The following is a 24,402-nucleotide window of genomic DNA, read 5'->3' on the forward strand; positions in this document are numbered from 1 at the left end:
CGGCTGCAAATGGCGTCCGTAAAGGCCTTAGTTTAAGGTAAATGCTGCCGTAAATGGCTGCATTTACCTTAAACTAAGGCCTTTATGGCCGCAAATGGAGTCTTGGATGCCATTTGCAGCCATGCTTTTACTTAACGTGATAGGCTGTGCAAATATTTGCGTAGCCTATAGCGTAAAAGCAGGGTCCCTTTGCTGTAAATCAATTTGGCGATTTGTTGTAAATCAATTTGTTGTAAATCAATTTGGCAGATACTGATTGCCTTATGTCAAGAATGAAGGCCTGCTCTGTGCCATGAGAGTAGGCTGGGCTGTCACATCCCAAGTGACCACCTGGAGCTAGTTGTTATCTACCCCTTTCTCAACTCTACAGCTCAAGGCGAAGTTAATTGGGAGAGAGATAACAGCTGCATTTGGTGAAAAGATCCTGCCCCTTCTGAGATGAGGGTGATGCGTCCCGCTGCTGAGCTTTGATTGGCTATTCGACTTCTGTCTTGAGTTGCTAGAGCTGCGCCCTAAACAGAGGGCTGAGGAAGAGGTAGGCTGTCTCCGGTTGTCCTGATGGTGCTTGTGTGTGTTGAAAGCTGGAAGTTGTCCTGGAAGGCCCATACTTCGTTATGTATAGGACAGACTAGCTAGCTTTACTGTTTTGCTTCTTGGGAGCGTGTACAAAGGCTCTCAGTGTTCCTAAGTACTTTTGTATTTGTAATCTTGCTTGTAATTTCCTGTACAACCTACCACCTCCTCCCATACCTTCCCCATTGTTCCTTCCTTTTAATAAACGTTTCCCCAACTTTTAGTTGGTGTGGTGTGTTCTGCATAACTTCAGTGCTAATTTCAGTGCCTACTGGCCAGAGGGGAAGGCTACTGGGCTTTGAGTGGATTTGTGGCCATGTTTGGCCTGTCCTACCTTGCAGACTTGTTGGGTCTAGGCCCAGTGATCCTTCACACCTTAAATCTATTGATAGGGCTTAATATTTAATTTTAAATGTCCTTGAATTCAGTTTCTAAAATCAAAATGTCAAAGATTCAGGTTTTAAATATATACAGAATTTCATTTCAGCTCTAACCCAACCCTCCTGTGATTACTATGTAAAATAAACCTCATGAAATATATTGAAAAGCAGAATTTTCCAACCTGCACAGCAGTTTCACAAGTAACTCCATATTCCATTTCTTGCTTAGTTAGGCAGTTGAGCTCTCCTATTATAGCCCCAGTGACCAAGTAGTCTGTATAGGAAGACACTGCATGACCTTTCTGGGCTTCTTTGTTAACATCTTTCTGGGCTTCTTTGTTAACATCTTTCTGGGCTTCTTTGTTAACCTCTTTATCAACTCCATAACGAGGAGCGGAACCAGAAAGCTAGTAAACAATTTTAAAAGAACAAAAATAGCAATTACTTAACTAGAAAATGTAATAAGATATAATACCTACTGTATATTATATTCCAAAAATAACTTTCAGATATACATTTGGTAGACATCATGCCATAAGTCCAGAAATGGATCTGACTGAGGCTGTAACCCTACACACACTTACCTGGGAATAAGTTCCATTGAATTCAGTGGGGCTTATAACTGAATAGACATGTATAGGACTGCACTATTAGATAGGAAGGTTGCCCTGCCTTTCTCTCTTAAAAATAATGATCACTTTAGTATTTCTTACACTATGGACCACAACTGTAAAGGGTAATGTTTACAATGTAACCATTTATAAAGGGTAACACAGACACAAGATTCAAATCTCCTGTATAATTGTCACACAGATCTACACTTCTTAATATATATATATATAGTAGGACTGGATGTGCCTGATCTCATCTGATCTTGGAAGCTAAGCAGGGTCAGCCCTGGTTAGTACTTGGATGGGGGACCGCCTGGGAATCAGGCTTCCTGCATTGAGCAGGGGGTTGGACTCGATGGTCTTGTGGGCCCCTTCCAACCCTATGATTCTAAGTCTTTGAAGTTCAGCACTGATGTCACTATTAGGGATGGTAGAGAATTCTGCCACGGATCTTGGTGAGGCCGAATGCCAGTGCATTCGGCCCCCCGAAATCTGTGGCGGAACGGCCTGCCTGTGGTGGAACGGCCCCCCCGCGGATCCCCCCCAGGACGAGACTTACCTGGGGCGGATCTTCCGGGCGGTGGCGGCTCTGGCGGCAGCTTCAGCGGCGGCTGGTCTTCCAACCGGCTGCCACTGCCACCATTTGCAGGTTTTGTTGTTTTTTTTACAGAGACGTGATAGGCTAAGTAAGTTTTTACGTAGCCTAAAACGTCTGGGTAAAAAAAAAAAAAAAGGCGTACGCAAACGGTGGCGGCTACAGCCGCTGCCATTTGCGTACACTTTTTTGTTTTTTTACCCAGACGTTTTAGGCTATGTAAAAACTTACGTAGCCTAAAACGAATGGGTTAAAAAAAAAAAAAGGCGTATGCAAATGGCGGCGGCTACAGCCGCCGCCATTTGCGTTTCTTATTTTGGGCCGTCTTAGTCTACGTAAATAATTACGTAGACTAAGACAGCGAAAATAAGGGGAACGCAAATAGTGTCCGCTACGCTATTTGCGTTCCCCTTATTTTCGCCATCTTAGTCTACGTAAATATTTACGTAGATTAAGACAGCAAAAATAAGGAACGCAAATGGCGGCGGCCATAGCCGCCGCCATTTGCGTACGCAGGTTCCCCCCCCCCCCCGAGCCCTCTGCGGCCGGAAATCCAGCTGCCGACGGCTCTGGCCTGGCCAGAGCCATGGAGAATTCCGGGGGGGAGGAATGGATCGCCTCCCCCACCATCCAGGATTCTGGGGGGAGGGACGGAACGCCTCCCCCCCCACCATCAACATAATCCGCGAAAGGTAAGTGACTTTCATACATCCCTAGTCACTATGACCCATAGAGGCACAGTTGTCAATTGTCTGGTTTTTGCATGGTCCAGCCATCTGGTGGATTTAGGGATTGGCTGAAAGAAAATACTAACTTTTAAAGGGAGGAAGGTGAATCATCCTAGTGCCTGTACTTAAATTTATTTGGAAAATGTGTTTATTTTGTTCATTTATGTGTTGCATATACATGTGTACTAGGGATGGGGGAGGCTTCCAAAAGCTTTTGTTAATGCACATGGCACTGGCCTCCCACACAAAATTTGAAATGGCTATTGTGTCCTGATATGGGCATGCTCACCTCCATCACTTAACTACTGGTCTGCCACCCAAAGTGCACCACAGTCTGCCCCTTGCTGCCAGGCTCTACATCCACATGTGCAAGACTCCACCCAGGCATCATTTTATTTACTTAAAGAGTTGGCAACTCTATGCAGAACAGGACAGGGAGAAGCTATCCAGGTATGACCCAGGTCCAAGTTTCCTTGTCTTTCCTCAATAAAGGTTTGGTAGTTCATTTGTGCACTTCACTATTCCTGGAACATGCTGCCCCTCCCCCATGGCATATCTATATCTGAACCCTAAGAAGACACCTGTACTTGAAATAATTGCATAGAATTTCACCAGGTGTGGCTTTTCTTGCCGTAGTGTTACAATGATGGGAGATGCAGCATGTTATAGAATTTTCTTTGTACAAAAACACTCAGGTTTGGATTTGGCAATTCTATCCCCCTTTGCATCTGTGGCCCATCATCCTCTGGCTTCCAAAGCTTACTTGCCTGTACTATTGTCACCTCTTTCCCAGTCCTGTACATTTAACAGTGGATGACAGAAGAAATCAAGTAGACTTTCCCTATCACTTTATTTCCATGTTAATGAAAACTTTATTTCATTTGTGACAAGGAGTCACTGCCATTAGAAACACCACTACAGAAATGTTAAGTCACTATCAACATTTAGGATAGAGTCTCAAAAGGAAACCAGGCAGGAGCCCCAAGTACAAATTAAATCCCCTCACTGGAAATTACATATAATAGGTGAACAACTGATCTCTCCTGTATGAAAAAAATACGAAGATAGAAGAAGGAGATGTATGACAGCTGAAGATATTAGAAAACAGATTACTAATCATTAAACCTTGTGGTAAGATTCCATTTGAGAAAAATATCTAACACCAGACAAGATATCTCAAGTATAGAATTTGGGGAATTATTTGGGGAATTATTACAGGTGATGGAACAATCTATTCATGGAAGAACAATGAGAAGCCATGAGAATGGACTTGACCTCTTTTGCAAACCTTCATAACCTCAGATCAAGGTCAATGCTGAAGGCCAAGGGACCTCAGGATGCTAGATATTATCAAATTGCTCGATGGCTAGAATAGCACCCTGGAAATTCTTTGCATTTTACTGTTCATTTTATGGGCAGGGCAATTATGAGTTAAAAGTATTCTTTTGCTCATGAATCAGAAGGTTGGCCTTGCTGTGGGAAGAGATTAAAAAGGTGCCAGTCTGAATATTCAAGTTCAGAAAAGCCAGTGCTAACGCACTGTCTACAAGAACTATAATTCTGTGACAAGTTAATCACTCAAAACAAATCAAATTATCTTGAACTTTAGTTCACTTATTTTTACTCCTCCATCTTCTGTGTGGATCAAAGCTGGCAAAAAGATTTACTTATAAGGTACATCACAAGGCCCCCCAAAGCAACTTATAACTTCCCTCAGGCACAATCCTATGCATGATCGGACAGAAAGAAGTCTTATAATTACCAGCATTTCTGGCTGGGAAATGCTGGGAGATGTAGGGCTTTTTTCTGCCTAAACACGCATAGGATTGTGCCCTTAAATAAATAAATAATAAAAAGTATTAATAGTGTGGGGAGTGGATAGAGTGCAATCACATACTAGAATGTAGATGACCCAGTGAAACTGATTTGTGGTACGTTTACGACTATTTTTATTTAATACATTTATATACCACTAAACATATTTAAAAATATCCCTAAAGACTTTATCGGAATGATGATTTATGTAACTCCATCAGTGTACATGGTGCTTTATCAACTGGCATAAACAAAAAAGACTGATCCCTGCCCAAAGAGGTTCATAATGTAAATGTGGACAGTGAAGGAGGCAACAAAGGGGGGTTGGCTTTTCGTGCAACCCATGTACAAACCCAGCTACTTATCCCCTCTTGGATCAGAACTATTGTGCCAAGTGACCTTTCGTGGATCCTTATCTCTTGTACGGATGTCAGAGAATTTCACCACGAATCTCGGGGAGGCCGAATGCCAGCGCATTCTGCCCCCCGAAATTGGTGGTGAAACAGTCTGACCCCCCGCCCCCCCTGGGACGGGACTTACCTTGGGCGAATCTCCCTGGCGGCGGCAGCTCCGGTGGTGGTGGCTGGTCTTCCGACCAGCTGCCACCGCCATTTCCAAGTTTAAAAAAAAAACAAAAACGTGATAGGCTATGTAAAGATTTACGTAGCCTATCACGGCTAGATTTTTAAAAAACACCGTGATAGGCTATGTAAATGTTTACATAGCCTATCACGGCTGAGTGGGAAAAAAAAAAACCGCACGTACGCAAATGGCAGCGCCCATGGGCACCGCCATTTGCATATGCGCGGTTTTGTTTTTTTTCCACTCAGCCGTGATAGGCTACGTAAACATTTACGTAGCCTATCACGGCTGACTGCAGGGACACAAACGGCGGCAGCTACGGCCGCCGCCATTTGCAGACCTGGCAGGACAGGATTCGCGGCGGGAGGGACGGGGCGCCTCCCCCCCTGGGCAGAATTTCGGGGGGGAGGGACGGGGCGCCTCCCCCCTGGGCAGAATTTCGGGGGGAGGGACGGAGCGCCTCCCCCCCACCGTGAATCAAATTTCGTCACAGGTAAGTGACTTTCGTACATCCCTAAATTTGAGGTTTGTTGCCGAAATCGTGGCCCTAAGCTTTATTCAGCATTTGGTGGGTGGGAGGTAATCATCTTAGATGCATGTTTTACATGTAGTGTTACCTTTTAATCCTCATCTTACTGATTTTATTTTATAAAACTTTGAATTCTTTAGCGTTCAGCAGCCTGTAATTCAAAATAAAAATGTTGTCTATTTCAATTAATGTTTTAGAATATGAACCAATTTCATGATACAATGCAAGATCTGAAGAATCTCTTTCATGTAATATAGGAGCAAACATAATTTTCAGAGAGCATACAAATGATTTAAAACAGATGTGAAATTCCCTCTACGTAGACAATTATAGGCACTGGTGATGACATTAGAGACATATGACTAATCATGGTTAATGCTTTCTGTTACCAATTAGCCTTATTAGCACAAGCAATTTGTGCACAGGATGACATTACTTTAATTACTGTAAGCAGCTTGTTCATTTATTGAGTAGGATACATTTGTAAAAAGGTTACTTTATCCGCAAATTAATCATAACCTTCTTTATTATGAATTCCAAAAAGCTGAGGGAAAAAACTTCTACAGGCACAGCAAGAATGTAGGTGATGAAAGTCTAAATGTAATTTACTGTTATTTTAGTAGCATTCTTTCTGTCGAGGTGAACTAAGGTATTGTGTCCTTTTTATCTGAAAGCTCTATGTATATAAGTGGGAGACAAAATTGCTAGCATTATGACAGCTAGGGGGGACAGCAAAGCAAAAAACTATCTTATGAACATTATGTGTGTGCGTGCATGTGTGCGCGCATGCATACACACACAGTAAAGATATGTTGATCATTCTGATATAAGTAAATTAGCATACAGAGAATTTTGAAATATTCTGATCGCTGCTTAGCCATAATCAAAATTACTCAGAAATATGAAAGAATGTGAAAAAGAACACCGAATTGTATCAGCTGCTCTCTTAATACAAGTTCCATGTTGACTCAAGCTGCAATTTTGACATCAAAATAGTTCTTGAAATTTCTGAAAACAGATTGATAAGGTACATTTAGAACTGGAAAATTATTAATCCCCTTCTCTCATCCCTTCCTGAACCTAACTTTTCATGCAATTTAAGCATGGTGGGAATTTAAAGGCTCCGTGAAAGAGGTGATTCCTGCTTTTTCACCCACCTATGCGGAGCCAGGAGAAGAGCGGCCAGCTGTGGCTTATTCTGAGAGTAGGGGAGATCACTGAGGTGTTATCATAATTCCCTTATTGCAAGGAGTATGACTTTTTCTGGTTTGAGACAGTGATTCCACACTAGACATTTAGGTGGAAACCCTCTCCAATTGGGAGGAGCAGCACCATGGAGGGGAAGTGCTCCTACAAACATCTAATAACCGCATACTGGAAATACATTTCAGAGTAATTATTCCATACAACCTATGTTAGTTCAAAATGGCCTTCTAAATGCTCATCTTAAAGGAGATTATGCCATTATCCTAGAGTTTTAAAAATAAGAGTCATTGAAGGAGACAGATAACTTGTCTCATTCAAAATGAACATTAAAAGAAGACTAGTAAACCAGTTTTATCAGTTTACTGACTTTACGTAGCTTGGAACGTTTTGAGGGAGAAATTGAAAAGTGTATTTTCTAGTTTTAAAATCTGACTCATTCATTCAAAACAAACGATGCATGTTTCTGCAAATACATTTTTTTGCTTGTTGGCAACATAGCAGGTACATAGAAGAAGGAGGTGCAGGTTTTTTCAGTTAAGATTTAATACAACCTGGAATCCTGACGTAACTGCTTCCATCAGTGGAAAAACACAATAGAATTCCACCCCATACATTCTGGCCAGACAACATACAATACAAGGTTATAATTATACACAGCCATCATATAGGACATATGTGCTGAGCTGGCCACTCCCAGCCTCTCGCCAAGCTCCGGGGCACCTGGCGGCCAGGTCCATCAGTGCCCCACGGCTCGGCAAGTGGGGTCTGGGTATGGGGGAGTCTGCCGGCCTCTTAGACCAATCCGAGCACTTGTGACACCCCTACTCTTGGGCCACAGGACAGAAGAGAACCTGATCTAATGGGCTGCTTTCTGGAGAAAGACACTGTAATCACTGAACTCTGACCTCACTCTTGTGGCGCAAGCAGCAACCACATCAGCCTGGCCAGTTGGGCCAGCGGAAGAAAGATCTTGGAGTACTTTAAAACATAAAAGCAAATCAATTAAAAACACATCAATAATCAGAAACAAACAGCACCTACCAACTAAAACCTACAAACAGCTTAAGAACCAAAAACCTGCCTGAATAAAGACAGGTTGCTATCTGTAACTGTAGATCTTCGAGTGGTCATCTGTGCATTTACACGTATGGGATCTGCGCGTGCATGGAACCTCAATTCAGAAAACGTCTATAGTTGAGGTGTTTTGGTGGAAACCCTTCCCCCACTATCCCAGTGCACATGTCCCTGGCTGGTTCCCGCCTATTCCCTCAGTTCCTGAAGACCAACATTCTAGCCTCGGAACCAAGAGGAAATACCTTCGGTAGCCAACATCGAACTCTAATATGACACCCAAGAGGGGATGGCGGATGGGTTGTGTGAATGCACAGATGACCACTCGAAGAATTACAGTTACAGATAGCAACTTATTTTTCTTCTCTGTGGTCTCTGTGCATCACACATATGGGCGAGAAGCAAGCTAACTTACAAGGTGGTGGGTTGGCATCCTATCACAAAACAGAGGAAAGGACAGCACGACCAAAAGTACAGTCAGCTATAGTCTGAACATCCAGTCTGTAATGTCTAACAAAGGTAGATAGTGTCAACCCAGTTGCAGAGTAGCACAGTTCAGGGATGGCAACCCCTCTGTCAAATGCGACTGACAACGCTATTGCATGAGCAGAATGAGCTAAGCCTGGGGAAGACAGTTCAAGTCCCTCCAGCTCAGTGGTCTTAACGACCCAGGAAGTGAAGCTCTGAGCCAAGAGAGGCTGGCCACCGTAGCAGACAAAGAGGCAAGGCAAAAGTCTGAACTGCTCAGTCCTTGACTTGTAGAAAGCCAAAGCACAGCGCACATCAAGTGTATGCAATGTTGACTCCAGAGGTGTAGACAGGGAAGCAAAGAAAACAGGAAGAATAGCGTGCTGGTTTAAAAAGTCCAACACTACTTTAGGCAAAAAAAAGGGGTCATGTCCGAGAACCACCTTGTCTCGGTGAAAAGTGAAGTAAGGCTGGTCTACTCTGAACGCACAGAGTTCACTGACACAACGTGCAGAAGTAACAGCCACCAAAAATGCCACTTTCCAGGAAAGGAGGTACAAGCCTGTGGTTGCCAGTGGCTCAAAGGGCTTGGACGAAAGTGTCTTTAACACTACCAAGAGGCTTCAGCTTGGTATCGTGGAGTGAACAGGTGGTGCCAGATTCCTGATTCCCGTTAGAAATGTCTTTGTTGTTGGATTATTGGATTAAGAGAAATCTCTTGTGTTGTGCAAGGTGATCTGGACCAGTCTGCCCACCAAGTCCAGCTCGAACACTTGAAGGTTCTTTTTCACTGCCCTGCGCTCCAAGAGCTTGATATGCTGTTTCACCTTCATGATCCACCATTGTCTGTGGACATGAGGCCTGAGCAATGAGCTCCCCATCTTGAGAGCAATGCATCTGTAGTAAATACTTGGGATGGTGAGGGTTGAAGGAAGGGCATGCCCTCTGATAAACTGGCTGGCACTGTCCACCATCGTAAGGAGTCCCTGACATTCCTTGGAAGCTGCAGCCTGGTCTGACAGGCATCCTCCGTGGTATCAACGCTGCATATGAGCCAGTTCCAGAGAGGCATATGTTCCATATGCAAACGAGCATAATAAACAACAGATGTCATTGCAGCCAGTAGGCGTTGGGTCTTGAATGCAGAGGTGGACTTGTGGTGAATGAGCTCCACTGCCAGCAAAGTCAATACCTCCATTCGGTCTGGAGGAAGAAAGGCTCTGCCCACTCTGGAATACAGCAATGCCCCAATAAACTGAAGACTTTGGGTAGGCTGTAGATGAGCCTTCTCCAGACTGAGAAAAAGTCTTAGGCACTGAAGGAGATTGCAGGTCACCTTTATCGATCAGAGAAGATGGTTTCATGTCGACACCACCAACAACCAGTCATCAATGTATGGGTATACCTTGACCCCTTGCATCCGAAGGTGGGAACAGACCACCGCCATGCACTTGGTGAATATTCTCGGAGCAGTGGCAAGACCAAAGGGTGTCACCAAGAACTGGTAGGCATTGGTACCGATGGTAAAGCGGAGGCAGCATTGGTGCGACTCCTCTATGGCAATGTGGAAGTAAGTGTCTTTGAGGTCTCCTCAGGAGAGAGAGGAAACAGAGATGCCAGAGGAAACTATGTGGAACTTCCTGGGCAAAATATACAGGTTTAACTCTTGAAGGTCCAGGATCGGCCAGTGTCCTCTGTCTTTCTTCAGTACCGTGAAATGCCTTGAGTAGAACCCATCATGGAGATGCAAACAAGGAACGGGTACAATGGCTCCCTTCCTGAGTAATGTGTCAACCTTTTGGTGGAGAACAGTTGATGGAGCCATGTCTATACCGAGTGGAGGGACGGTACTGAACTCGATTCTGTAGCCCCTCCATACAATGGAAAGTACCCAGGAGTCCATGGTGATGTTGGTCCAGGTAAAAAGAAAATGGAACAGAACAGTGCCAAAGATGAGGGGCTGGGCAGCTGGACGATGAGAAACGGGTTGCCTATTTTTTCTGTCACCCTTCTGGTGGAAGGAATGGTACTTCTATGCTGAGTAGAGCTTGTTGAAATGCGAAGGCTGCTGTCATTGCTGTGGGGCAGCTGAGGCAGGATGTTGGTACGGAGCAGCAGATGGTCAGAACCACTGTAGCTGTCGTGTGGCCGTAGGCTGAGGCTAGATCCCGATTTTATGGGTCATGGTTCTGGCTTTTTGCACTGAATCCAACGCCTCATCTTTGGCATTAAACAAGATTTGTGTCAAAGAGTAGGCCTGAACCGAGCCTCCCAAGAAAGTTCCACTGACCTCAGCCATGAGTGTCATTGAAGTGCAAAGGAGCTTACCAGGAGCTTGGCATCACAATCCACCTGGTGTCTCGAGGTGTTTATGACAGCTTCATCACCTCATTCTGAAACACACGGGCTAAAGCTTTCTTGTCCTCAAGTAAATGTTCAAAAATCTTTCCCACCTTGTTCCAAAGGAACAACTGATAACTGGACATAGCCTGAAAGTTGGAAACTTTAAGGCCAGGTGCAGCAGAGGAGTATATTCTCCATCCCAAGAGTCAAGTCATCAGCCCTCCTTATCAACTGGTGAGGAGTGAGCCCTAAGGGATTTTCCCTGAGCCGCTTTGACGACAATCGGATTCTGCGCAAGGTGGTTAATTAAGAATTCCACAACCATCTCCTGCAGCTAATACATCCCCTCCAGGCACTTTGATGTGGGAGGCATAGTGGAGGGGGCCTTCCACAATTGTTTAATCGTGTCCCACAGTGGGATTGCCACCGGTCTGGTTGCATCCATGTTGATGGAATTGAAAACCGGGTCCTGAACTGTTAAGGCGGATTGTTGGGTGGCAAGCCCCACTGATGCCACCTGTGATTCCACAAATAGTGCTGAGTCCAGGAAAACTTCCAAGATATGAACTTGATCCTTCAGAAGAAGCACAGCCCCATCCAAGACTGGTCGTACACCTCCATCCAAATCAACTGGCTTCTTTACTCACAATTTCTCTGTCTTGTCTGGATTAAGAGTCAGCATGTTCACCCTCATCCATCCCAAAACCATCTCCAGACACCTTTTAAAGAGTTCCACAGCCTCCCTGGGCTTGCAGGTAGAAAAGAGAAGTAGAGCTGGATGTCATCCACATATTGTTATCGTTCTCTCTCTCTCTCTCTCTTTCAGTGGTGGAGAACAACAAAGAGATGAACACCAGTACTGGTATAATAAAATTTGTACTTTATTATAGTGCTAGCTTGAAAACATGAGAAACAAATCAATAATTCTGTGCTGGAGATCAGACAGGATGGGCCACAAGCTCACAGATACAATCCCCGAAGTTCCAGAGTCTGTGCCCTACAGGTAATGTCTTTCACCCCACAAATATCTTACTGTTGCTCACAGACTTTGGGTTTGAGCTCTGTCTATGCTCCAGAACTAGTTTATGGAACCCCAAACTCCATGTTAGTTTCACAAATGACCTCACTTCAGACATATGAAAATTCTTCATATCTAAACATGTAACACCACTGTTATTCACAAGGCTACCTAACATGGATTCCACAGAGGCCTCAATCTTTCACTGAGCAATCTTACCAGACCTTCCGGTAAACTGGAGGAGGGGTTAAGAGAAGAGATATACGAGGGGTAAATTGTTAGGTGAGACACTCAGACACAACCCAAGTAGGAGAAGAATTGCTGCGAAGAACAAGAGAATGCACAACACATACATTCCAGAGATTCCTCAGGATGACATGAGGCATCCAAGTTATGCTGGGGCTGGCTGAGTAGAAACAAACCCTGAAGAGGTTTCATTTAAGAAGAAATATTTTCTGAAATTAAGATAAAGATCAAGGTAGGGTATGCATAACCACAAGGAAAACAGAAAGTTTAACCAAATTTTCTTTTCCATCCATGCTCATAAGGTTGAAAAATATTATTCTTTTGCTGTTTTTTGTAGTTTTAAGTAGGGACATGTTCTTTTTATAATTCTTTTTAAGAACAATCAATACTGTGTTGCTTTATTTTTGGTTTTTCATTCTCAGTCATTACTAAATTACTTTAGGGAGGTAGGAGAAAACACTTCTGATCTGCAACTGTTATTACCAGAGGGATGCCTAACAATCAGAACTTTCAGCACATAGTGAAGCGGGGAAATAAGGCCAGAGGAGTAACACAATGGCAAGGGAGACTTTATAGCCTTAGATGAAGAGATTACTCCATGCTGGGAGCTGTAGGACCTTTTTCGGTCTAAACATGCATAGGATTGCACCCTAAATGTACAGAAGCATTTAATTTGAAATTACTCCATTCTCCTGTTGGTGACCAACCTAAGGATACCAACCTTAATATCTGGGATGAAGGGAAAGGACGGGGGGTGAATGGAAAATTCTACTCACTGAAATCTAGCAACTTGAAGATTTAAAGCTGAGTGAAATTTCTACCATGAGGAAAAACTGGATGTGTGCAACCAATTTTTACCACAGAGCTTATTTGCAGGTCTAATGAAATGGTTATCATGGTTTACAAAAGGTTATTCTTTCTGTTACAATTACATAAGGAGATAAATAACTATCATGACAAAAACATTCCACTAAAACCTGGAAATTTTTAGTCCAATAAAAATGTATGTCAGTCAAGAAAAGTCTGCTGAAAGAGCAGCATTGAAGTTACAAGCTGTATTTCATACAATTAGCGTTACCATTTTAAGTCATGGTCCTTTCCTCTTTGCCAGTTACATTCTTAGCTGGTTGGTCTATAATCCTTACCTTAATCATTCCTGATACAATTAAATGGATTCCTTGTGGCAATTCACCTTCATCAAATATGATATCTCCATAATCATAATAAAGAATTTTTGCTTTTTTCTGAAAATAGAAAATACATGAAGAGCATACAGAAAGCATTACAGACCATAGGGCGTGCAGTTCACACAAGGATAAGAAAAATATTTTAATATTTTTGAAAGGGTGCTTGAAAGTTTACTTTGAGAGGACAGCAAGAAAATAAAGGAATACTTTCAGTACGATTTTTTAATTAGAAGACAGTATGGGAAAATATTTTATAGATAAATGGGAGAAAGACACTGGGCAGGTAATATCCAAAGAATCCTAAGATATGTAAATTTAAAGCATTTAAATGTTTTAAATACATACAGAAACAGATTAATATTTCAAAATTTATATGACATATTTGTCTAAAATGTTTACAATATACTGGACTAGTTCAAATAAATGTGAAAGGGAGTGGTGTGAAGCTGATTTTATACATGTATGCTGCTTATCTGGGGGAGATGAGAAAATACAACAAATGACTGAAAGTATTTCTAGGTTATAAATTGTCTGATTTGTAGGAATACTATTATGACCAACCATTATTTACACACTAGCAGCAAAGATGGCTGTAGCCTCTAACAGGGGAAAAAGGAAACCTAGTAATTGAGAGCTATGAGTATCAGGGATGCGGCAATAACGAATTAACCAGTAACGTGGGTTCAGAAAGCTAGACAACAAACCCCCAAAAAGTATTCACTACTATTTGTTACATTTTGGAATAACAAATATAATGACAGAAAGCAGTCTATGAAATGTTTACACTGATTTAAAAGTTAAACTGAAATACTGACATATTAATGAAAGTTGACAAACCGATGGACAAGTTAGACATTATACACTAACATGCAAAATGTAGTTCCAACAGTTTTAAAAAATGAAAAGTATCCTCAGGAGCTTGCAATTTGGTAAAACGAAAAGTGGATGTTTAACCTTTTCCCTTCTGGCCATTTTGTCAAAATTGCCTCTCACAATCCACTCCTCTTACCCCAACTACGGTTCCAGATGCAGATTAACCTTGTACAAACATAAGGAAACCCACATGTACACAAGAGAAAGGTGGGGGTAGAAGCCACCAGCATGTCCATCAAGCTGAGAAAGTGGATGAAGGCCAGTAGATGGAACAGCAGCAATTTTCAGAAGTATGTAGGAGGTGAGGAGGTAAGAAGCAGTAAATGGGTATGTATTTTATAAATGGTAATAATTGGCTGGTCCACACCATTGTGCATTATATCCCTTCGAATCCATGTGCATAACAGCCCTGTGTGTGCATTCTGATCACATTGCATAAATGCAGAAGCAGAAATGCATCAAAAACAGGGACGAATAATTGTGCAGAATTCTGAGAGCACAGACCATATTCAAATGACATATTCAATGCACCAGTACAAGACAGGCAAAACAAGTGCACCTGGTGAATGGAGCAGCGAGGATCCCACTCCCCCATGGAGTGTTGCATCTACACACTTGGGCCTTGTGTGAATAGGGTGTAGGACATTTTAAAGTACTGGAATCGAAACATTACCTGAATATATTCTATCTGGTTTTTGTCATTCTGTAGCCACATAACATTACGCAGAAGATCCTGTGCCGTGGGCGGTGCAATTGTAGGTGGAAGTGTTGCAAGCTGTTTTCTTTTAATTAGAATCATCTAAACAAGAAAAGTACTCTTATACAGACAATTAAAATTTCCCTTTAGACTTAAAATAAGAGCTTTAAATTCAAATTAGTTCATTAAGAACTATCCATTATTAAACTGTTTTTATACATCTAAGACCAAGTCATCTTGAACCACACAGATTTAGAGGTCTCCTAAAGTCATGCGGAGAGCAATCCTATGGCCACTAGATAGCATCTAGATGGTCATAGGATTTTTTGGTTTCTGGGAACTGAATTTGGAGTGAATGCTCTGAGCTTGGTTCCCAGAAACTGCGCTCCCTGCCCCCACTGCCTTGTAGGTGGCACAGTTCTTCCCCGTCTCTGCGCTCATAACCACAGCAAGGAGCAGGCAAAAAGGGGGTGTTCCAGGGGGTGGGGAGGAGACTGAGGAAACGTTGTTACAATGCCTCCTATGCACCATGCAGCCTCCCTCCCTGCTCTGAGGTCCACAGATAGATAGCCAAAATCGGCTTTCTAGCCACAAGTGCAGGGCAGCCTCTGAGTTCAGAGGGGGCCAATTATCCTGATAGTATTGCGCCCTTAAGTAGAAAGCTGAATTTAAAAAATGAGAAACAAAGATATATGTAGAAGAAATATCATGACTGAATAGCAAGGGCAAACAGCAGCTCTCTTAACTATAAGAAAATTTATTGCCCCAGTCCAGAGAATGCAACATGCACTTACAGAAAAGTTTCTGTACATGAATAAGCCAGATGTGGAAATGCCAGAGATGGCCTGCAAACCATAGTATGTCTTCTAGAATTCAGTCTCACCACGATCCGGTGTATAACATGTGTGAGGCAGAACAGAAAGAGGGAGTTCTCCTTTCCTCTGTTCCATCTAACAGGTGTTTGACATTATAGGAATAGCGGTGTGGGGGTGGGGAAACCACACAGTGACTCGTTGTTAATGCACTATTGTTTATAGGGCATCCCCCATTAGAACTGAGACACTTCATTCTGTGATTGCAAGGAGATGGGAGAGTAGAACCACCTTGGTTATTGCTGAGCCAAAATGTGGAGGCACATTTGCAAACATTTTCACCTCCCACAAAATTCAGCACTTTTCAGCTATTTTCATGCCATTTGTGAAAGGGTGTGAGACTTTTTGCAAGGGAATATGTGTCAGAAGAAAAAGTGTCCCTGCTGGCCAACTCTCCCTCTCCCCAATCTAGTTACGTTTAGTTGGTCAGCTGGGACAAATGTAAATGGTGGGGTGCATCTGAATGTACATTTCCATCTATATTCTGCCTCAATTAGTTACAAATAACAACACATTAGAGTTAAATTGAGGAGAAAGCCTTGCCAGGCAGAGGCAGCCCTCCAACTAATGTTACTAGATGGAATGCATTACAAGGCAGGGAGCATTGGCCAAGATCACAGGGAGGCAACATGCAGGCTGCATGCAGCCCGCCCAAACCCCACCCACTTCCCCTGCGCCCCAGGTGATCAAGCATCAGCTGGGTGGCAGAGAAAAGACTGCTATTCTGGGGCACTGCTATTAACCTCCCTATCCCCTAGAAATCTTGAGGTAGCAGAGAATGTTGTAGCAGCAGGGAAACAACAATCTGAATCAGGACTGCTGGGGGAAGGGGGGAAGCTATTTTAACCCCCCCCCCCAATCCCATTCCCTGATCTCAGCGAGCAGAGAGGAGAGATTTAAACCTCCCCATTCCTGTGTATCAAGATATGGATGGGTTTGGTGAAATATGTGTGCGTGCACACACACACACACACACACATATATATATGTACACACACACACATATGCACCCATCACTGCATGCAGCCCTCAGGGCTGAAAAGGTTACCCACTCATGTCCTAGATACCCGTGCAATAGGGATATCTTATCTTTCCCCCCAGCCAGGCTCAATGTCAGCACCTGGCATGATTAGGCAAATGCCAAGGCCCACAGACTCCAGAGTGCCCCTCAGCGGCTGATCACTGGATTTTTAAAAAATTTAGTGTTAAAGGCCCAATGCTGAATGGAGAAACGCAGGGCCAGAAGTAGCAGCAGCACCATCTCTTCATCCTTGCATGCCTCTGGCCCCTGACCTCAACCTAACAACACTACAGGCATTTGGAAGCCACAGGCATTTGGAAGAAAGAAGATTGCAGCTGCTACAGTGGCACTTCTTTTAATGCTAGGCTGACTTGAAAGACAAAAATAAAGTCTTGATGGCCCAGGCCAGATCATCACCCCTGCAGCTGGTATGCTTGCCAGCCAAGTGGACTCATCGTGGTACTTTGGGACCACCAGAGGACACTTTGACCAGGACCACCTCAAACATGCCCTATGACCTCGTAAAGGGAGGGTTTCATTAGTCCTCAGTGACATCATCTATGTAGCCAAATCTGACTGGACATATGGTGCCATGACATCATAATGTTCACTACATGATCCCCAATTGGCTGCGATCACACTATTAAGGTCCTTTCAAAGTTTTTAAAAAATAGTGCTGAAGCAGAAAGTTTGAGAAACAATGGCTGCAAACAGGCACAATGACTGAAAGGAATTTAGGACGGGAAGTGAGTTTTGCAACCATTTTCTCAGTGGAGTGGGGGGTCCAAACAGAACTTTCACAGCAAAAATTAAACCTCGTAAAATTTAGCTCATGATTGATCTTAGGCTCTAGTTCACAGTAGGAGTGAAGTTTTCACTGGGCCTATAGAGAATTTTAACTACATCATATGCATACAGCCTTGTACTGTTCCCACATTTCTCTTAATCAAAGTATACTGTTATAATGTACTGAGGTCAAATGTAGTATTCATTCACTTTTTAACACTAGCCTCCTGGAGTTTTACTCAGGTGATGCTGAAATCCAAAACTACATGTACAATAAGCAGAGATAATATACCTTGAAGATTGTTTATTCAGGGGGGGAGGGGACCTTTGGCTCTTCAAATGTTGTTGGACCCCAACTTCCATCATCCCATACCACTGGCTATGCTGACTGGGGATCATGGGATTTGGAGTTCAACTTCTGGAGGGCCGCAGGTTCCCCACCCCATTCTACAGTAACAAAACCACTGTAGATATTATGAGATATGTATATTATGTATATATGTATATCTCATAATATATGTGTAAGAGTGAATATACAAATGGATTGGTTTTTTAAAAAATACCTGTTGCAGTTCAGTTCCTTCATTTTTATCAACAATTCCTCCTGATATCATAAACCTAAGTGTTTCAGAAGCTGTATTCAGCACTGTTTGGACTGCTTGTTTGGTTTTCACAGCAGTGACAATATCTGGATAATCACGCTGCATTAACCCTAAAACAAATACAAATACGTTTTTTAATGCAGGAAATGTTAAATGCCTACTCAACTGAAGAAAAATGATTTATAGGTAACTGTTTACCATAGTGATACCTTACATTATTTACTTAGGAGGCAATCCTATGGTTATTTAGACAGAAAAAAGCCCTACAACTCCCAGCATGTGCCAGCAAGCCATGCTGGGAGTTGTAGAACTTTTTTTCTGTCTAAACAGGCATAGGATTGCACCCTCAAGCTATTAAGTAACCTTACATCCTAAAAACTTGTCTTACTGACATGAATTAATTGATTTATATATGGTTATGGCTGACAATGGAAAAAAAGCTTCAATCCAACTACTGCTTAGTGGAAAACTTAGTGGAATTGATTAATTACATGAGACTGAAGGACAATAAAACCATAATGGATTTTTTCTAAAAAAAATGGGAAGTTCTTTACTGATGTTTAGCAAAATAAGGCACACTTATCTACAGTGTGGATCATTTAATTTACTTCATAATAAAAAATAGATGTCTGAAGAAATACATTATAACCTTGTTTTTCTTTTTAAAACTACTAGAATAAAATTTGTATTTAAAAAAGTAACACCATTTCTTCTAGTCCCAGAGACTTCAGTAGGATTTATTTGGAATAAAACGGGAAGTTGCCTACTGTGAATTCCCTCTTTCTCCCAAAGGTTATTCCATAACCTTCAAGACAGAGCCTCTCCCTGGACAACAGACAAGGTTCAGTTGATCATCTCCACAGAGAGGGGCTACAGTGCTCTATTAGACTGGACTGGAACAACAAAAGAAACCTATCAAAAATCCTCCGTCTGAATAAATAAAAACTACCTACAACACAACCAGTCTTGACCTGCTGAAATAAAAATGCAACATCTAACTGTAACAAGGTCAGTCATGGCAGGATGGAACTTGCTCAGAAACCCCCATCTACCTGCCACATGTATAAGGCAGAAGCCTTAGGAAAAAGTAATGGTCCACTGGAATACACAGTGATGGGTGGAATGCCATCCAGGAGACACAAAGAACAGGAAATCACAATAAGAAACTTCCCTTTCTCCTGTGGCTGCCAGAGGGCACTCCATAAAGTGTCCTTGCTGGCTGACTACAGCTGGTATGCAACGGTTGCAATAAATCACTTGCCATTAAGCTGGGTAATAACCCTGCCAAGGCCAGGAAAAGAGAGAGAATGCACAGAGCTGGGGAGTTCACCAGTTCAACAGAGATGAGTCAGCTAGGCAGAGAGAAGTCCTTTTAGCAGTCCAGAGTCTAAATTCAAGAGTATAGGGTGAGGTCCAGGCTCAGGGTCTATTGCGAGGTTGACAAAGTCTGACATGTAGGTATGATGTTTTTCTCCAGAGTTTTGCCCCTGCCTGCTTCCTGCTTTTAACTACAATGTCCTGGAGCAGCTGCTGGAAATTAGTCCTCTGGCTTCTGGGAGCCTGTCTGTCTTAAACGGACAGAGACTCGCCCCAGTTGTTCCTTCACATGAAGCCGCCTTCGCTCTGCTGGGGTCAGCAGGGCTTCACCCTCTGAATCCAACGGAGGGGCTGCAGTGGGGCATTGATCATCAACAGGTGGTGAGGGGTCTCAAGCTGCTTCTGTGCTAGTCCCTTCTCCCGGGTCTGGAACCTGCCATTCCCCTTCATCCTTGGAGGCATCCAAGGGAGGCATGACATAAAGGAAGGTTGCTTACCTGTAACTATAGTTCTTTGAGTGGTCATCTGTGCATCACACATATGTGCTCTGCGCCTGCATGGAGCCTCAATTCGGGAAAGTTCTATAGCTGAGAAACGTTTTGGTGGGAACCCTCCCCCACCGTCTAATTGTGCATGTCCCTGATGGGTTTCTGCCCAGGTCCTCAGTTCCATGAGACTGCCTTTTATGGCCTCAGATCTGAAGATTTCACACCTCAGTACCAACATCGTTATCGACATTAACACCAAAGCGGGGATGGCAGGTGGGTTGTGTGAATGCACAGATGGCCACTTGAAGTACAGTTACAGGTAAGCAACCTGCCTTTCTTCTTCATGGTCTCTGTGCATCACACGTATGGGCAATTAGCAAGCTCACTTACTGGAGAAGGGTAGGTGTACATCATCTCTGTTGCAGCAGTGCTGACAAAACAGCCCATCCAAAGCTGCAGTCTTGTCAGGACTGGACATCCAGTCTATAACATAAAATAAACATAGAGGGCTTTGACCACATTGCAGCCTACAGAGTTCTGCTATTGAGACACCCGTTCCAAAGGTTGTTTACGTTGCCATTCCCCTTGTGGGATGTGCTCTAATCAAGCTAGGTAACTCGAGTCCCACTATTTCATATGCTAATTTAATGGTGTCCACTATCCAGGATGACAGCCTCTGGGGTGAAATTGGCAAACCTTTTTTCACACCTCCATAGCAAATAAAAAGACGCTGAGTCTTATGAAAACTCTCTGTTCTTGATCTATAAAAAGCAAGGGCTCTCCATACATCCAGGGTATGGAGGGTCAATTCCAATGCAGAAGAAGGAGACTGGAAATATGTAGGCAGAATAATATCCTGATTAATATGGAAGTCTGAGACTACCTTCGGTAGAAATGCCAAGTCTGGGCGAAGCACTACCTTATCTTTATTGAAGACCAAGTAAGGCAGATCAACATGTTGGGCACACAGTTCCGATGACCCCCTCGTTAATGTGACTGCCACTAAAGAGGCTACTTTCAGAGACAGCAACCGAAAGTTAACGGTAGTCGGTAGGGAGGGGTTCAGACGGCTTCGATGTGAGAGCCTTGAGTACAACTGACTGTACTGCAGGACTGGAGGACGTGATGGTGGAGCCAAGGTTTTTAGCTCTCTCATGAATCATTTCACCAATGGGTGAGTAAAAGCAGAGAAACCTTGTGTTTTCTAATGATAAGCCGAACGGCCACCAAGTATACTTTAATGGACGCAGATCTGGGGCCTCTCTTGAAGAGTGTGTTTAAAAAATAAAGGAGACTATCAACTGGCCCTTTAGCTGGGTCAGAGCCAGAAGCAAAAGTGAAAGTGACAAATGCCTTCCATTTACTAGCATACAACTTCCTTGTCACCAGTTTCCTAGCAGCCTCTAAAAGTAGGGATGTACGAAACACCCCTTACCTGGCTCCGCCAGGTTCCGCTGGGGGGGGGGAGGCACTCCGTCCCTCCCCCCGGAATCCTCGCTTGGGGGGAGGAGCTCTGTGACTCCCCCCCCGGAATCCTGGCCGGCCGGCTCCACTCCGCGGAGATTCCGCGGACCTGCCAGCTGGCTCTGCCAGCAGCCGGTCATCCGGCCGCTGGCTAGCAGAGACGCAAATGGTGGCGGCCGTAGCCACCGCCGTTTGTGTCCCCGAATTCAGCCATGATAGGCTACATAAAGACTTACATAGCCTATCATGTCTGGGTTAAAAAAAAAAGCGTACGCAAATGGCAGCGGCTATGGCCGCCGCATTTGCGTTCCTTATTTTGGGCCGTCTTAGTCTACATAAATATTTATGTAGACTAAGACGAAGACAAGAAAGGGGAACGCAAATAGCGTCCGCTACGCTATTTGCGTTCCCCCTTAGTTTCGCCGTCTTAGTCTACGTAAATATTTACGTAGACTAAGACAACCAAAAACAGGGAATGCAAATGGCAGCAGCCATAGCCGCCATTTGCGTACGCGGTTTTTTTTTAACCCAGACGTGATAGGCTACGTAAGTCTTTACGTAGCCTATCACAAATGGGGGGGGGGGAAGACTGCAAATGGCGGCGGCCAGTTGGAAGACCACCCGCCGCCTCCGCCGAAGCCACCGCAGTCCGGAACATCCACCCCAGGTAAGTCTCGTCCCGGAGGGGATCCACGGGGGGGCAGTGGGGTGGCAGGCTGTTCCGCCATGGAGTTCAGGGGGCCGAATGCACTGGCATTCAGCCTCACCGAGATCCGTGGCGGAATTCTCTGACATCCCTATCTAAAATAGCCCTTAGTTCTTGCAGGAGGGATGAGAGGTCCTCTTCCCACAGATCCTCTACGCTGTTAGCTTGAGTATCAAGTTGTCTGGTTGTCGAACCTTCCCTTTGTCTTTCATTAAGAGGCTCAGTGTCGACGATAGACAAAGGGTTTGGCTCAAGCTAGTTTGAGGAGGGTTGCAAACCAGAGTTGTCTCGGCCACCATGGAATTATAAGAATGCAATTCATCTGTTCTCTCTGATTTTGACAATCACCTTCGCCAGAAAGGGAAATGGAATTAAAAGGAAGACATCTCCTGTTCATGACTGAAGAAATGCATCCCCTACAGAGTCCCTGCCCAGACCTGCCCTCATGCAGAACTTGGAGCACACAGCGTTCATTTCAGATGAAAATAGATCCATCATTGGTAGGCCAAAGGGGAACACTGTGAATTCAAACATGTATGGACCAATGACAAAGTATAGATGCTTTTGATGCGACTGATGGACGGCTATGTGAAAACAGGAATCCTTTAAGTCCACAGCTGCAAACCAGAAACCTTTTTGTAATAGAGGAAGGATTGTAGCCAATGCCACTATCCGAAACTTTTTTGGTGTGATAAAAACGTTGAGGTCCCTGAGGTCCAAGATACAGCAAAGTCCTCTGTCCTGCTTCAGTACCGTGAAGTATCAGGAGAAAAACCCATCTGTCTCCCTGTATGGTAGAACTTGTCAAATGGCACCCTTCAATAGAAGGGATTTTGTTTCTAATTGCAGTACCTCTGAAGGAGGAGTCACTCTCATGGTACCAAGGAGAGGGAGGACATTGAATATCTTTTATCACATTAGGATGTGATACATAATCACATTATCAAGGACCCAGGTATCCGACGCTATCGAATTCCAGGCTGGAAAAAATTGGAAAGTACAGTTACGAATATTAGCGGCAGTCAGGGTGGTTTCAGACTGTGGCTGAGAGTCAAAGCCGACGCTAGGAGTCAGCATCTGATGTCAGTCTAGACTGTTGGAACTGACCTGCAGGTGATTGCTTTTGCTGCTGCTGTACACTTTAGTAGCGAAAAGTACAGCCTTGTCTTTGACAGGGCTGAAATTGAGGAGGCTGATGATACCATTGCTGAGGCTGGTAAGGAAGTTGTTGCTGGAGATGTTGCTGGCCTAGCCCCACCTTCTTTGTTGTAATCTTAGCCTTTTGAATGATATTCATTGCATCATCTTCGAACTGAACAGACCTTCCCCATCAAAGGGAAGATCTTCAATACAGGAATGTGCCTCTGGAGTCAGACCCTCCAATCTTAGCCAGGCCTGTCTTCGTACTGCGGCAGCCCCCACCATATCTTTAGCCCCACAGTCAGCTTGATGTTGAGCTGTACTGATCTGCTACCTAGACAATTTTAGTGCTTCATCCTGAAACGCTCTCACTGAACATCAGGTAAGTATGAGCATAGAGAGGTCATTTTGTCCCACAAAAACAGCTGATACCAAGCCATGGTGCCTTGGTAATTTGCCACACGTAGACGCAGAGCTGCCAAGGAATAGATCCTATGTTCCAACATATCCAGCCATCTGCCTTCCTCATCCAATGGAGAAGTGTGGAGCTTTTATGAGTGGCCCTGTGACGATTCAACAATGATTGAATTCAGTTTAGGATGCGTAAAAAGAAATTCAGCATCCTTTTGCTGCACTCTTTACAGGGAATCAAGCCTTCTTGATGTAAGTGTCATCGACAATGGGGCCTTCCACGACTGCTGCACCATCTGAAGGAGCATCAGTAAGAATGGGATGGATACAGGAGCAGAGGCATCTGTAAACACAGCATCAAAAACAGGATCTTGGATGCGTTCCGTGGGCTGTTGGGTGTCGATACCCAAAGACTGTGCCATTTGCAAGACCTGCTCAGTAAAGTGAGCCATATTGTCAGATGGGGAAGCTTTTTCAGTTCAGTTCCCATTCACAAAAGATGGGAAGAATGTGTTTGGCCACAGCATGAAGTACTTCAACAGGAGGGCTTTAAACTGAATCCTATGGGGAAGGGAGATGTAAAGTTGGGGATAACAATGGACGTAGGCTCATGCACTGCAACGGAGAGAACAGTTCTAATAGCGCCCAGTAATAGTCTTCAGACACATGTAGG

General features: G+C 43.8%; 1 protein-coding gene across 4 annotated transcripts in view; it reads right to left on the bottom strand.

Moving 5' to 3' along the window:
• The window catches only part of LOC146357872 (solute carrier family 9 member C1-like), a 124,964-nt gene that overhangs the window by 19,665 nt on the left and 80,897 nt on the right, over positions 1–24,402 (bottom strand). For 2 of the 4 annotated variants that reach the window (XM_084857495.1, XM_084857520.1), the window contains exons 19-23: positions 20,399–20,491; positions 18,165–18,313; positions 14,899–15,024; positions 13,311–13,409; positions 1,136–1,360 (exon numbers count right to left, since the gene is read on the bottom strand). In XM_084857495.1, coding sequence (XP_084713621.1) covers positions 1,136–1,360; positions 13,311–13,409; positions 14,899–15,024; positions 18,165–18,313; positions 20,399–20,491 — 692 coding nt within the window. The remainder of the gene's footprint in view (positions 1–1,135; positions 1,361–13,310; positions 13,410–14,898; positions 15,025–18,164; positions 18,314–20,398; positions 20,492–24,402) is intronic. The other 2 variants (XM_084857511.1, XM_084857503.1) reach the window with 1 other exon arrangement.

The sequence above is a fragment of the Heloderma suspectum genome, chromosome 1, assembly GCF_057233095.1.
Source record: "Heloderma suspectum isolate Gila_16-S chromosome 1, 16-S_ref, whole genome shotgun sequence".
Classification (NCBI taxonomy): Eukaryota; Metazoa; Chordata; class Lepidosauria; order Squamata; family Helodermatidae; genus Heloderma; species Heloderma suspectum.